This window comes from Canis aureus, chromosome 16, assembly GCF_053574225.1.
Source record: "Canis aureus isolate CA01 chromosome 16, VMU_Caureus_v.1.0, whole genome shotgun sequence".
Classification (NCBI taxonomy): Eukaryota; Metazoa; Chordata; class Mammalia; order Carnivora; family Canidae; genus Canis; species Canis aureus.
Window position 1 is genome coordinate 10,557,289 of NC_135626.1, and position 15,745 is coordinate 10,573,033.

The 15,745-nt window shown below is 63.3% G+C and overlaps 1 protein-coding gene across 3 annotated transcripts in view; it reads right to left on the bottom strand.

Moving 5' to 3' along the window:
- Nucleotides 1–15,745, bottom strand: part of RXRA (retinoid X receptor alpha) — a 93,705-nt gene that overhangs the window by 15,144 nt on the left and 62,816 nt on the right. For all 3 annotated transcript variants that reach the window (XM_077851275.1, XM_077851274.1, XM_077851273.1), the window contains exons 2-4: nucleotides 12,324–12,589; nucleotides 7,118–7,268; nucleotides 6,853–7,032 (exon numbers count right to left, since the gene is read on the bottom strand). In XM_077851275.1, the coding sequence (XP_077707401.1) occupies nucleotides 6,853–7,032; nucleotides 7,118–7,268; nucleotides 12,324–12,589 (597 nt within the window). The remainder of the gene's footprint in view (nucleotides 1–6,852; nucleotides 7,033–7,117; nucleotides 7,269–12,323; nucleotides 12,590–15,745) is intronic.

A 15,745-nucleotide genomic window follows, 5' to 3' on the forward strand; every position in this document is an offset into this window, starting at 1 on the left:
GCCTGTCTCCTGGGCCACAGTGAGTCCAGGGGGCTCCTCATAAGATGTGGAATATCATCCTGAGTGGGGAACGCCCCACGTGGCAGGCCTGGGTCCCTCACAGCACCCCAAGTGATACAGGGAGTGCACTCCCTGGACTTCAAGAACTGGGCGGGAGCTGGTGGCAGAGGGTCCTTGGGAGACAGTCCGAGCAGCCCTCTATTCCAAGACTGCACCCAGCAGGCCAATCTGCTGAGCCGAGCGCCCAACAGACCTCATGGGCCCCACAGAACCCTCACCTGGAGAGGACGCCCAGACCGCCCAATGGGTGCAGGCCATCTGGCAGCAGCTGGCACCATCTCCCGGGACCCTCACCACCCCACTCCCTGACTGCACCCAAGCAGCACGGTGGAGAGGGCCCAGTACACAGCCCGAGACCCACAGAGCCAAGGGCAGAGCGTGAAGACAACACACAGTGAGTGACGTCTGTGGGAGCTGAACCTGCCCAGGACACGCTCTCACATAGGAGCCAACTCAGGTCAGCTGATGCAACAGCTGCCGGCCCTCTGGCCCATGGCCCAGCTTCCGGCCGCCTGGAGATAGGGGCTCAGCCAACGGGCCTCGAGGCCCTCCCAGGGCTGCCGGCCACATGCTGGCACCTCTCTCCCTCCACCAGGCCTTCCTTATGCCATATGACCTCCCACTCCCTACTCCTGACCCATCCCAGACTGACATCCCCAAAGCCAGATGGGAGACCCTGTTCCTACAGAGCTTGGCACCTTGCCCTCACTCCTCGCCCCCTTGTGGGACGCTGTGCTCAGCACCCTCTTTCCCGGTCCAATGTCCTGGGGCAGTGTCTTCTGGAGAGCAGAAGCCTCTCTCGGGGCTTCCTGAGTGCTCTGGCCCCCTGGCCCGTGGATGGGGCTCGGCCTCCTCTCCAGGACATCTCTAGAGGGTGACACACAGTCCCCATTCTCACAGATGCCGGCTGTCCTAGGACGCCTCCTTGAACCCCCAGACTCATGCCCCTGCCCTGGCTCTGAGGGCCTAAGCTCAGGCTGCCTTGTCTCCCCTCTCCCCTCTGGCTCCCTGCTGGGTTTGGCAAACGTGGAGGGAAGGGTGGGAGGAGGGTGTCCAGGGCTCTGGCCCCCTCCCTGCCCTGCCTCCATCCTCGGCTGCCATTTCTAAGCCCACAGCTCCTGGGGAGCAGCCTCCCCTGGGGTCCACAAGCCCTCGCTCCCCCCACTCTTCCAGCTCAGGGGTGTGAGAGCTCCCCAATGGTGCCAGGCCCAGGGGTCCCTCAGGCCTGCCTGATTCCCAAAGCATGGCCCACAGCTCCCTAACAGTCCATGTGAACAGCTCTCTAGCAGCCCACGGGGCCCCTGAGGGCAGGCCCCACGTCCCTCCTACACGGACTAGTAGCTGTTGAGAGCCAATGCCCTGCCAGAGGCTGCACTCTCCAAGACCCAGACTCAAGCCGGGGACTTCTCATCCACACAGCAAGTGTCAAGGACAGGGGCCAGCTGACACCCTCAAATCACACCAGCTGGCCAAGGAGCCAGGCAGGAGGCCCCAAGTCAGAGTCTTTGCAAGCCTAGCTCTTCCAGAAAATCTGACAGCAGGTGGGGTCTGCAGGGGGCAGCTCAAGCTGGCGGGCAGTGGCCAGGAGCTGGCGTGCCGGCAGACAGCCAGTCGTTCTCCAGCCAGGCTCACAGATCCCAACACGTGGCGGCTGCAGGGCTGGAGCAGGCCACCTCCTCTGTCACCCGCCGGCCACAGGGCACAGGGTGACAGGCCAGGAGAGCCAACGTGGCTGGCAGCCAGGGTGCCGAACCCAGAGTGCAGGCAGGCCCGTGTCCCAGAGCCCCCAAGGCTGGAGGTAGTCCTGGGCCAACTCCTGAGCTGTCAGAGCCAGGACACAGCTGAGGGGCATGAGCTTAGCTCAGCTGCCTCCTTCCAGCAGCTGGGAAAACAGGTCCAGAGCCCCAGAGGGGCGTGGCTGCACTCCTGGGCCCCGCCGCGCCCCCGCCGCGCCCCCGCCAGGCCATTCGCCCCGCTTCCTCAGCCCTGGAGGGGGAAACCACAGCGCTGGCCCTGGGCTGCCCCCGCCCCGTGCCTGCCGCTCCCACACTCCTCACACGTGGCCGTGGCCAGCGGGCCATGGATCTCCTCCCCCTGCACGGTTGGGGCGGACGGGGCGGCCCCGAGCGTGGAGGGCAGCGCCCAGAGCAGCAGTGGCAGGGGTCCCCAGCACCTGCCTCCTCGGTGGGGGCGGCACGAGTTAATTAGCCAATGCCTCGTGAAGCACTTTGAAGCTCTGAGCGGCATCATTATGAATATTATAGTTTTATTTATAGACAGCAGAGGAGTCAGGCAGGAGCCTGGGGATTTATGTCCCGCCAGCTCCATCACCTCTCAGAGGTAGTCATGTCCAACTTACGTTCTGCTGGCGCCGGGAAGCCTCGGGCAGGAGGCATCTGCAACACAGGGCCTCATTATCCCCCCAGGCCTGAGTGCTGTGGGACCCCAGGAAGACCAGGAGCCATAGGCGGGGAAGGTGCACCCAGGGAGACTGGGGTCCCCAGCCCCTCGGCCAGAGTGGGCCACCCCGCCCCCCCCCGGGCTGCTGGGGCCGGGCAGGAAGCCAGGAGGTGGGAAGGGGCATCTCTGAGAGGCAGCACCCCAGACTGCTGCATCCCCTGCTCTGGGCACTGCCAGCCAGCTGGGCCCGCCCTCTGACCCTGGCACAGCCCTCAGGACAAGCAGGACTGACAGTCACCAAAAGGCCCTGGCCCAGCACCCTTTCTTCAGGCCAAAGCCCCTGGGACCCAGAGAGGGGGTGTCCTGTCAGATGGACAGGCTCAGAGGACACACCCCTCTGTCCCTCGGGGCATTCGAGGCCAAGCGCCCTACATGACAGTGACCACACACACACACACACAAACACACACAAACACACACACACTCTCCACTCTCCAACCCCCCTGCCCCCCAGGCACAGGGCCTCCACCTGCCCTGTTCTCCCCACTGGCCTGCTGGAGAGGCCCACCGACGCCCCCATTGTGCACACGTGGAAAGGGCTCGGAGAGGCAGAGTCACTCGCCCGATGTTGACAGGGCAGCACTGGAACCCAGCCAGCTTCTTTCTCCACAGTCGGATTGTGTGGGGCGATTTTGTATGCACCCCCATGTGTGCCCGCGCACACACACACACACACACACACGCATGCACGCAGGAGACAGAGCTTGGAAAGAAAAGGGAGGCAGGAAGGAAGCAGGGAGAGGCCTTCCTGGAGGGAAAAGAAGGAAGCAGACAGGAGGGCAGTGGGGTGACCCTCCAGCCTGGGTCAGCATCACCCAGGTGGGGCCAGGTCCCCCCAACAGACCAGGAGCGCCAGCAGGCCCCCTGAGCCCCGCCATAGCGCTTCAGCAGACAGGCCCAGGCTCAGTCTGGCACATGGCTGCCATCTCCCACCCGGGCCTCAGCCCCCACCTCCTCCGAGAATGCTGCAGAGCGAGTCCTGGGTGGTGCCTGTGTGCACAGGCCCCTGCATTGCCCAACAGAGATGTTATCTGCCTGCAGCATCCCTCATTGGCCGGCACCGAGGAGGGGTCCCTATCAGCTCTGAGCCAGAGCAAGCCCCTCCCGAGCTCTTCTTGTGGTTGGTGGTCCAGGCACTGACCTCAAGCTGCTTCCTCCCATGCTGCACTGGGCGACACCATCTGGGTGTATGCCCGCTTCCTCACCTGTACCGGGGGTGCAACCACAAGTCTCACTGAGGGATCATATGGCCCACACTAGCCTGAAAGCCAACACCTCACATCCTAGGTGCTCCAGGCCAAGACCAGCATGCACGCCTGGCCCCCACTCTCCTGCTGCTGCCAGGGGGCCCTCCTTGTGTCCAAGACAACACAGGAAAGGAGCTGTTTCAGGACCAGTTCCGGGGAGCCCGGGGGCAGTTCCCAGCACCCAGCCACAGGCTTCTCAGCCTGGGAGACCATGGAGCTCCCTGCGGGGCTGGCACCAGCACCACATTGGGGCCACTGGTCCCTCCTCCCGAGATGGAGGCTGTGGACTGGGCCCCTGCACATTGGGACATGCACTGCAGAGTCACACACCAGGCAAGCACATGTCAGAGGCCCGGCTTCAGGCTGTTGTCTTGGAGGCATAAGAGAGCTCCGCAGGAGGGTTTTTACTGCACGTTCCGGACTTTTAAATCCAATACGAGGCAAAGGGGAGGTGGGTGGGTCCTGACGGGATCAGGTATTTATCTAACGGCCCATAAATCAGGTCTCAAGGGCCGTGTGCCACATTGGGAATGTGTCCAAAGCACCAGATCTATCCATCACACAAGAGAGCGAGGCAAGAGAGACACAGGGGCTGGCTCAATCTTGGACCACGCTGAGAGGTGCAACCTGGGCCCCGCCTATACTGCCCTGCAGCCTCCCCTGCCACCCCCCACATGTCCCCCTCTGCAGCCCATCTGTCCGTCTGTGATGTGTAGGGCAGCATCACAGCACCGCGGGTGAGGGAGCGAGGGGCGTGACAATGGGGCGGGTGCCCAGTGAGGCCTCACACACAGCAGGTGCTTCTAACAGCCACTCGCAACAAGGCCCAGTCACTGTGGGCACCAGTAGCCAACCAGCTCCCAGCCCTGGGGCTCTGCAGCTCCACTGGGACAGGACTGGGGCATCATCTGCTCTCTCCCAGGCCTGGGGGGGTGGGGGGATGGTGGTGGTGGTAAAGGGGGCCAGGCAGCTGGAGTCTGATGATGCCCAGGCTCCAAGTGGCCAGGCTGCAGGGTCCTGAGAAGAGATGAGCATTTCCTGGACCATCCGGGGACCCATGGAGGGTCACTCTCGAGTCAGAACGGCCTCCAGGCCCTGCAGTGTGCTGTATCTGCTGATGTTCTCGGCCCTGGCATGCCCTATTCCTTCTGACTGGGCACACAGTCTGCCTGACACCCTTCTATGCTTTTTTTTTTTTCTTTTACGCTTTTTTAAAAAAGACTTTTAAAACTTTTTTATTCATGAGAAACAGAGAAAGGCAGAGACACAGGCAGAAGGAGAAGCAGGCTCCCTATGGGGAGCCCAAAGCAGGACTTAATTCCAAGACCCCAGGATCACGACCTGAGCCAAAGGCAGACGCTCAACCGCTGACCCACCCAGGTGTCCCAACACCCTTCCATTCTCAAGGCATCAGGCTAGATAGCTGCCTGCAGCCGGGTTCTCCTATCAGCACTGACCACACCTGGGGACCCTGCTTGGTAATGTGACAATCACTTTGAGTGGACACATGCCCACAACTCAATGCCACATGCCCAATGCCCAGCATGGCTCCTGGCACCAGCAGTGCTGAGCTTGGCAAGGGAGTGGTCTCAGGCACCAACCCAAGCTCGCTCTGTGCTAGGATGTCCTCAAGGGAGCCCAAGCCTCCCCCAGCATGCTGGCACCAGGCCATCTGGTCAGGTCCTAGGCCTTGGCACACACGGGTCCACTGCCCACCACACACTCACCCCACCCGAGTTCCCATCCCAGCGACAACGCTGCATGGACCACCCCCAGCAAGCCCTGCCTTCCAGAGGAACCGGGGCCAGGTGCTCCCCTCCCCTGGCTGGGCACAAGCTTCCTCTGACCCATGACAGCCGAAAGGAATGAGGACAGCACTGGAGCCAGAGGCCCGGGTCCCACCTGGCACAGTGACAAGCCCCAGACACTCTGGGCTTCAGTCTCTCCGCCTGTACGAGGATGAGCACTGCAGGGAACTTGCATCCCAATCACAATGTGTGCAGCCCAGGCTAGCCCCTGTAGCTCAGCGCTAGCACCCCGAGGCCCTCTTGCCAGGAGTGGTGCCAACGGCAGGATATCCCGGGTCCTGCCTGCCCTGTAGCCTCCAGCAAGAAATCCTACGGGACTGCGTGGCCCAGCTGGGGTCTCAGTATCTCCACAAGAACAGAGGCTAGAAAAGGGAATGAAATGAGAACCACAGGACCCCAGGTAACTGTCCTCAGTGCTGAGGCAGCAGCCCAGGGACCCCGCCATGAGCAGTGCGGCACAGATGGGGGCAGGCATGCAGACCCTGACCTGGACAGCACCCCCCAGCCCACAAGGCCCTGGGTGCCAGACTCAGTGGGATGGACCTGCCCCCGTTCAAGCTTGGATGAAGACTGTAACCAGGAGTCACCAAGCCTGCAGATGGGGAAACTGAGGCCCACGGACACCAAGGGGCTCTGGGAAGGCCACACTGCAAGTTAGGGCCGAGGGCTCAGACCACATCTGGCTGAACCGCTGGACAAGTTCAGTAACTTCAGGGGAGGCACCTTCCCCGCCCCCTGCCCTTCCTCGCTCCTAACAAACACTGTCAATAAAGCAAATGGGCACAGATCCAAGCCCGAGAGCCCCGCTGCTCTGAGGACGTGGGTGATGCTTGCAAGGCGCCCCAACCAGATCTGTAGGAGGAAGCAGGGCCACCCCAGCACCCCGTAGGCCTGGGGGCATCTTAATGGTCTCTGGTGCTCCCCGCTCCACTCCACCCCTCGTCAGCACTGTCCTCGCCGCAGCGTCCACAGCCACCCCCCTCCAGACAGCACCCACGCTCCTGGGCACCTTCCGCCCCGTCTCCACCGCCAGCCTTGGCCCCCACCCGGAGCCCATGCACTGGGCCGCCAACACCTAGAGGAGGGTCTGACCCACGTGTGTCCCCAGCCGGGCTGGAAGGACGACCGAAGGCCCCTGGGGGACCTCAAGGCCTGGCACGCGGCAGGTGCCAGGGAGGGTCAGGCGGGGCCCAGGCCTGCGGGGAAACAGCACCCAGCGTGCAGCCCCACGGGAGTGAGTGCCCGGTGCCGGGTGACCACCCCCGCCCCCCACCTACCTTCCCGCTTCATGCCCATGGCCAGGCACTTCTGGTAGCGGCAGTACTGGCAGCGGTTGCGCTGCCGCTTGTCGATCAGGCAGTCCTTGTTGTCGCGGCAGGTGTAGGTCAGGTCCTTGCGCACCGTCCGCTTGAAGAAGCCCTTGCAGCCCTCACAGCTATACACTCCGTAGTGCTTGCCTGCGGGGAGGGGCCCATGAGCACACGGCCCCCCACCTCCCCGAGGCCCGGCAGGAGGACCCCCGCGGCGCCCAGGGCGGCCTACCTGAGGAGCGGTCCCCACAGATGGCACAGATGTGCTTGGTGAAGGACGCCATGTTCCCTGAGGGGTGGGCCGGGACCTTGAGGACACCATTGAGGCCCAGCGGCGGCTTGATGTCCTCGCTGCTGCTGACGGGGTTCATGGGGGAGCTGAGCTGAGGAGGGAGAACCGGGGCTGTGCAGGGGCCTGCACCGGCGAACCCCCCGGCCCTACAGCAGGGCAGGTGCTCGGGCACCTCCGCTTGGCAGAGAGAGGGACGGAGGCTCAGGGCAGGGTCCGGGCCCCCCGCTGCCCTGCCCTCGGCGCTCCTCCCTCCCATGGCCCAGCACAGGCCTCGGGGAGGAGACCCCAGGCCCTGCTGACACCCCCTGCCCCTCGCCGCCCTCGCTGCAGAGCGTGCGGTGGACAGGATGGCGTGAATTCGTGACCCTCCCAGGGAGGCAGGCCCTTTGGGGCCCCCTAACCCACAGATGGAGACTGAGGCCTGGTCACAGAAGGGCAGGAGTCAGGGTCCACACCGGCAGGGTGGGGGTCTCTGACCACGTGGCCCAGGGCGAGCAGGGCTGAGCCAGGACCAGGTCCCACACCCCGCCCCACCCGCGGCTGCCTGCCTGCCGCTGCCCAGGAGGAAGCGTGGGAAACTCACCCGTCACCCTGGCAACAGCTGCGAGCAGCAGTGACACAGCAGTTTTGGTTCTGCTCCGTCCACCCGGCTCCCCTGTCAGCGCCAGGGCCCAGAGGTGCTTCCCGCCGCCCCCCGCAGGCCAGCTTGTCTCTGCAGGCCCCGCACCCCCACTTCCTCAACGCCCCCCATAGGCGGAGGTCCCTGGGGAAGGGCGGCAGGCGCTGCGCACCACCCCCCAGCCCCTGGCCCCTCCTGCCGCAGGAACCTTGCCTCCTTCCTTCCCCGAGGCCCCCTTTCTCACGGGGCAGGAAAAGCTGGGTGCTCAGAGCACACAAAGCAGAAAGCACCCGAAGCTTCCTTCCATGCTGGCCTTCCGGCCTGCCCCCGGCCAGTTCTGAGTCCTTCCTCCCCCCACCCCCTGGGGGGGGGGGGCGTGTGGCTCTGGGAGGGTGCTTAGCCCCCGAGGGGCCCAGGTGGGCTGCCTGGAGGCCAGGAGGCAGGCTCTAGCCCACGGGGCTGTAACAGGGTGCCAGTGCTGGCTCCAGCAGCCCCCTGAGTAAGGGGAGCACACCCAGCAGCACCGTCCCAGGTGCCGGGAGCGCAGATGGGCATGGTCTAAGTGCTCAAATGCCCAGGCTCGGCATGCACTGCCTCTCTATGCACGGGAAGCCCCCTCCCCATCTCCCCGGTATGGACACGGAGGCCCCAGGGTCAGGGGCAGAGCAGCAAGCTAAGCTCCGGTCTCTGATAGCAGGTGCTGAGCACCAAAGGGATGCCCACATGCTGCGGAAGGGGAAACTGAGGCCTCAAGAGGACGGCTGGCCCAGAGCCCCTCGGTGACCCCATCCATTCACTGGGTGCCCAGTGATGCAGTGCTGCAGAGCCCCTGGGCCAGGTGGGGACAGGGGAAAGAGGGGCTGGGGAATGGCATAGCTTAGGGCAGGGCCTCCGGATCATGGGTCTCCATTCACTATGTGACTTTGGGGAAATTACTCAGTCACTCTGGGCCTGAGGTCCCTGGCAGGCAGGATTGAGGGCCACTGTCAGGATAACAGAGTGTACGCGGGGGCAGCTGCCTAGCACACAGTCTCCAGGAGGAGGTAACACCAGCTGGTCCCAGGCAGAGACCCGACATGTGCAGGTGGGAAAACCCACAGACTATTTGGGAGAAGGCAAGGCGGGGTACGGCTGGAGGTGGGGGCAGGACAGCCCCCTGGACTGTGGGGAGCTGCCCCAGACACAGAAGCCCAGCCAGGACTCCACATGGCTGGATCCACATGGGAGCACCAGGGAGGGAAACTGGACATCTCCCGTTCCGTGCTGGCCCACCCCAGGCTGGGCAGCTAGCGGGCCACCTGCCCTGTCTCCGGCTGCCCATTTGCATGCAGGCCCTTGGGTGCTTGCCCTAGGTAAACCGATGCAGGGCCACAGCAGTGAGGAGGGCTGGCCAGGGCTCCACATGGGAGGGAGCCACAGGCAGGACGGGCAGTCAGTGCTGTGGCTCCTGGTCACGTGCCAGGCACATCCCTGCCCTCCCGGGCCAGGCTTTCCATGGGCACAGCAGTCAGCCAGGGGCCCTGGGAGCCCCAAGGGACCCTGCATTGTGGGAACACAAAGGCTGAGCTGGGGTCCCCACTCACCACAGGCCTGGGCCACCAAGGCAAGGCTGTGAGGGTCAGGGTCACTCTTCCCCTCCCCAGCTCTAAGCAGAGGAGCCTCGGGCTGGGTTCACGGCCCCCAAAACAGCCCAGAATGACTCCTGGGGCCTCATTCTGCCCTGCCCGCACCCCTTCCCAGGGGACTCTGCGGCCCCCCACCTAAGGGGGACTGCTCCCCTGCTGTACCCCACCTCCCCTCTGGGGAGACCCATGGCACCAGCAGCCCCTCACTGGAGCCCGACCACGTGGTATGGCCAGGGTGGGGGCCTGTTCCCATTTCCCCTTTCAGATCCTTGGCATTTATTTCAGTTCCCGCCAGAGCCTACAGGACATACGAAAATAACCACCTGCCTCATCAATGCGCACCGGGGTCTCTGCCGTCTCTCGAGGCTCCTCTCTTCTGCACCCACCACCTCAGGAGGCCCTTCCTCCTGAGCCCACAGCAGGCCCTCCAACCCACGAGGGAGGCCATCACCCACAAACAGAGCTGCACACGAGGGCAGGTCCTCGGCCTCACCGGCCTCACACTGCCATCCAGGCAGGGGCAAACCCTGCGGTATGCACTCCTTTCACGAGGGAAGCCTTGCTGGGCTGGTGAGGCCTGGACGCAGTGCTGCCCACAGCAGGCTAGGTGGGGCGAGTGGGCTCTGGGACGAGCTGGGGATGCTCCCGGGCCCTGTGCTGATGGAGCCCCCAGACCAGGAAGAGATGCGGGGCAGTGCGGGTACCAGCACCAGGGATCTGGCTCTGTCCAGCCAACACCCCCGGGCAAGGTCAAGTGGGACAGGTGTGGTGTCAACGGCCCTCCCTGGCCGTGTGGACTTGAACAGGCAGCACGAGGCAGAGTGCCAGGCCTCCCCCAAGACAGCAGAAGTCTTGTTCCGGCAACCATGACTTCGCGGTTGTGGTTTTGGGGCAGGGGGTGGGGCATGCCCCCCTTTGAACTCCACCCACACTCTTGTGAATATGGGGAACCCTAGGTTTCCAAGACAAGCTGCTGAAGCCCAGAAGCTGCACTCCCTCCAGGAAGGAACTATGGGGCAGGGGGTTGTTCAGGGGAGACACCTACCCGGGAGGGGCAGCCAGAGGAGAGGCTGAGCATGGGGCCTCAGACTGGGGCAAAACTCATTGGGGGCCACCTGACAGATGGACACATGGACAGATGGGCGGCTGAGCGCAGGTCAGGACCATCTGGGACACACTGGGTTTGCACCCCCAGTTCTTGTCCTGACCCCCTCATCAGTTTCAAGGGGCCCAGGGCCCTCTGCACACACAACTTGGGCTCAACCAGCACCCATCAATTGCCAGGAACCTGGCTGTGTGCAGAGAAACACAGAGAATAGGATGGATGTAGTCCTGAAAACTCCTGACTCCCCAGTACCGCCTGCCCCTGCCCCCAGACAGAGAACAGTGCCAAAGGGCAAGTGCCCCCAAGGCTGGAAGGGTATCTCTGCCCTGCCCAGGCTACTGCTATACATGAGCCCTCAGGTCTACGAACAGGCAGCAGGCCTGAGACCAGCAAGGGGCCTGTGGGGCCAAGGGTCAGCAGACACTTGCTTCTGTCACAGTCCCCAGAGGGCAGGGGCACACTCAGTCTCCACCTGCCTCTGCACTCCCTGCATGGCGCTGTACAGCTGGTGAGAATGGGGGTGGGATGGCTGTGTTAAGAACAACCCAGCCAGGCCCAGGAAGACAGCCCAGCCTCCCCTCTGCCAGCACCTCAGGCCTCCTACTACTCTGGGGACCAGGTGACATGAGCAGGGCTCGGGAGCTCTGCACTGATGCCAGAGACCTTAGCTCTTTCACCCTCTCCCTCAACCACAAAGGGGTGACAAGGTCACTCTGGAAAAGCCAGCAAGGTTCTCCCCCAAGGCCAGCTCTAGAGGCCCGGCCAGACGGGCAGCACACTGGCCCCTGCTCAGTGGTATCCCAGTCCTCCTGCACCAGAGCACAGTGGGCTGCCCCGCAGGTGGTGCAGCAGCAGAGGACTCGGACGGCCCTAGGATGAGGCTGACATGGTTAGATGTGTCGCTCTGGGCAGGGAAGCCTGCATTTCAAGTCTCTCCCAGCAGGCTGTCCTGAGGCTCCGTGGAGACATGCACCCAAGGGGCCTTCACATTCTGGGGGAGGAACTCAGAGCTGGAGAGGAGCCCTGCGGATTTCAGGAAGGACAGCTCAACCCCAGAGAGGAAGGTCCCCCTGGGATTCAGGCAGGAAATCCACCAGGAACCACAGGGAGCTGGGGGGTGGGGGCAGCTGCAGGGATCTCCCAGGGATCTCCAGAAAAGTTCAGGACAATGCTTCAAGGGTTTGGACAAGAAGCATAGGAGAGGGTGGACCAGGCCTCCAGAATCCCATCACAAGAACTGGACCAAGCCAGGCCCTGCCAGATACCAGATGCTTCCTGATTCAGAGACAACCCTGAAAGCCAAATTGTTCCAAACACATGACTACGGAAAAGACCACCAAGCCCAACAGATGAGCTGGGGCCACCATGGGGCCGAGAGCCTGGCCCAAGGAGGGGTGCATCTGCATGGAGCCTGGACATAACCCGCCCTAGGATCTGGGCCCCAGGGCACTGAGACCTCCTGATGAGGGTGTGAGCAGAGGGAAAGGCGGTGAAGGGGCACAGGCTCCAGGAGGCAGGTTTAAACCTGAGAAACACTGAGCCCCGCTCTACAGAGCAGGGGGTCACGGGAGCAGGGGGCCCCCCACAGGAGGGATCCCACTAGGGTAGATGACCAGCTGCAGGGAACTTGGCCGATAACTGAGAGTCGAGCACTGGGGAGTCAGCCAGACCTGGGCTCAAGTTCAGGCTAAAGCCACCTCTCCAAGGTTCTGGTTCCCAGAGACAAAAGGTGGAAAGGACAGCACCTATCCCCCCCACCCGCAGGGCCCACAGGAAGGGCCTTGCCTCTGCACTTACCTGGGGGCTGCCGGTGCCGAAGCCCAGGGTGGGCGTGGTAGGCACCGACATGGAGTGGGGGCCCATGGGGGAGCTGATGACCGAGAAGGGTGGGCCCATGCCGTTGATGGGGGAGCTCAGCGTGCTGATGGGCGAGTGCAGCTGTCCCGGGGAGCCAAGCGAGGAGCCGATGCCAGGCCCCAGAGAGGGGTGCAGCGAGGGGGCGGCCATGGAGCCACGCCCCGTGGGGGAGTTGAGGGATGAGGAGTTCACCTGGGTGGAGAAGTCTGCAAGACAAGAACCAGAGGATGGCGGTCAGGAGCCCAGCCTGCTTCCCGCAGGGATCGCAATGGTTCATGCCGCCAATTCCCACCAACACGAGGTCAAGCCAGGTCAGAGAGCCGGAAGCTCCCCGTCCCGGGCGGCCCCCCACATATGCCGGCCCGGCAGGCCCCCCAGCTGCCACAGGCAAGCTCTCAGATGCCCATCCAGGCATGGAGGCCAGACGGCTGCCCATCCACCTGGAACGCCTGGTCACCACGAGGGGCCAGTCCCTCTGCCCATGTGTTCAAAGGGCTGAGGTGAAAGCGTATGAACAAGAGCAAGAACCATGAGACTGACACCTCCCGAGTGCCCATCGTGTCCTCGGTACAGAGTGACGCACGAAGGAGACAGCCATGCGGCAGGTACCACCATCACCGCATCTTAAGGACAGGGAACCCAGGCCCTGTGTTCATGCAGTGGCCCAGGGCACAGCAGGTATGCCACCAGGAGGCCAACCCTCTCTCTGAGTCCTGTGGCCTCAGGCCAACCAACCACACTGCCCAGGCCTGCTCAGGTGCCCCAATGGCCATGGCCCCTCAACTGGTGAGGCCCCAGAGAGATGCACGCTTCCTGTGTGCCTGGGGCCTCTTCCGAGTGGGCCTCGAGGAGAGGATGGAGGTGTGTGCCAGGCGTGGAGACATGCAGCCCACAGAGGCTGTGGGGCGAGGCTGGGACCTCCCACACACAGGCTTTCATCTCAGGGATTTCAAAGCCCCAACAAGAGCTAATTAGGCCTCTCCACCCACCCTGAGGGCTCAGCAGGAAGAAGCCTCCCCAGGAGGGAGGCTCTCAGGTGGTGAATCCACTGCCCACGGGCGGGCGGGCAGGCGGGTGGAACATACCAGCATATCAGCGGGAACTGGAGGTGCCCACAGGCAGCAGGGCCGAGGTGCAGGGGCCAGAGGGCTCCACCTCCACCCCGCGGAATGCCCTGGGCAAGCCCGGGCGCCTCTCCCAACCTCAGCCTTCCCATCTGCAAAATGTTCTCTCACACAGCGGAGTGACCTCTGTCGCACACACCCCAGGTCTGCGGGCACACCCTGGCTGCCCACTCGACGGCCCCGGGGACAACCAGCCTCCCTGAACCTCGGAGCAATTGTGTCTCAAGGCTCCCAGAACAAACGGACACATGTCCAGACACATAGTGGCCGAGTCAGGACTCAGCACACGTGACTCCAGCCAAAATCCTGATCCGGGGACTTATGAACCTGTCCCCGGTGCTGGGGGGAACACAGGAGGCTCTGCCCTCCTCTGTGAGCATTTACTCACTTCTGTCCTGTGGCCCCCAGCCCACTGGACACTTCCTCCTCCCTCTTCCGTGGGACTAGAGGTGTGGGAAGCCGGCCCACAATCCTACCGTCGAGCCAGGGGTGGGTGAGCCTGCCTGCACCCTATCTGACTCTGCTGGCAAGCTGCCTCATCCGATCCATCTGAAACCCTAGCCATTTACAAAATTGGGGATCTACCATTTCACTGAACTTGAAAATGAAAACCAGAGGAATTCCAGGGCTGGATGGTAGCAGCACCTGTTGGCAAGGGTGGTTACTGCGGATCAGCCCCATTAGCCATCCAGTGCCCTGAACACCCTGTACCTGGAGGTCCAACGCCACCAGAAGCTGGGGGTGGGGGCGTACACGGGGCTGACAACGGGACAAGCACAGCAGGTCCAGCTGCAGGTCCTTGATGCACTGAGCTCCTATGGCCCTGTCTGCCCATCTGTGATAGACAAGGAGACTGAGGCACAGAGTTCTGGTGTGAGACTTGCCTGAAGGCATGAGCGCAGAAATCCGCAGCTCCCAGCAAGTGTGGACCCACTGTGCCTCTCTGGCCTGCAGCCAGACTCACCCCTGCCCAAACCTGGGCTTCCCTATCTACACACACCTGCTCTACAGGAGACGGCCTCAGCCTCCACGGGGTTGGAGGAGAGCCTCTCTGACTTCAGGGTGGAAGCCAAGGGGGAGCAAGATGGACCCTGCAAAACAGCTTTTGTGGACATCTCCACAGGAGAGCACGGAGAGAGGGCCCAGGCCCCAGGAGGGGCGGCCCAGGGGGAGCCTCTCACCTCTCTCCCCAGAAGTGGGAAGGAAACCAGGATTTCAGAGCCAAGCTGGAGAAGCCAGTCCTAGAGTCCACCCCCTGCCAGGTACTCCCGGTGGATCAGAGCAGGGCACTGCGGGGCTTCACAGGAGCTCCTTGCTCGTCAGCAGCCAGGTCACCCACAGGGTCGCCTGGAGGGCCTCGGGGGGCAGCCCCAGCTCCCAGCTGCCCTGGCTGGTGCCCACTCTGCTCCTCACTGGGCCCTGAGCTGCTGCTTGTTTGTTTGTTTGCTGCTCCCCCCAGGAAGGGGAGGGAGAAGCAGGAGAAAGCCTGGCCGGAAGGAGGGAGGGAGGGAGGGGGCCCGTTTGACAGCCAGCTGCCAGGCTGCAGCCCAAAGCTCCTCAGACGCCCAAGGCACTGCCCGCACCCAGAGCCCAAGTCTGAAAACCAGGCAGGGGGGGAGCCAATGGGGGAAGGAGCACCCACCTCCAGCCTCCACACAGCCCCATCCTCTGCAGCGACGACATCCCTCAACCACACCCCACCCCCAGCCTAACGGCGCATGCTCAAGTGTCCAGCAACAGCTCCACACTGGCACGAGCCCCCTGGGGCTGCCTAGTCCGGAGGGGTGGCTACCCCCACCCCCATGCGTGCCTCCTGAGGACCCCGCTCTGGGTGCTTCCTGTTTACACAGAACATCCACAGCAGACACTCTCCTGGAGCCTGGGTGACAATGGGCTGGGTGTGTTTTCTGGAGTTTTCTGGAGAGAGACACTCTGGCCAGGAAGGCAATGTTAGAAAGAAAAGGCAAAAAAATGCCCAAACATCCTCGGCTTGCAGAGGCCCTGCCCACCCCCCTCCACGTGCGTGCAGGCTTGAGGCTGCCAAGCCATTCATCCGCCCCCACCCACTGATAAGCAGAGGCGGTAAGCAGGCCTTATTCTTTACAAGTCAAACTTTGGACTTGCTGGGGCCTTGTCACTGGCTGGTCACCACACACTTATCTGATCGTCGCTTGGTGGGGCTGGTGGGGCGGGGCTGCAGGGTCAGGCTCAGACACCCAACCCTCCCCACCCAAGGGA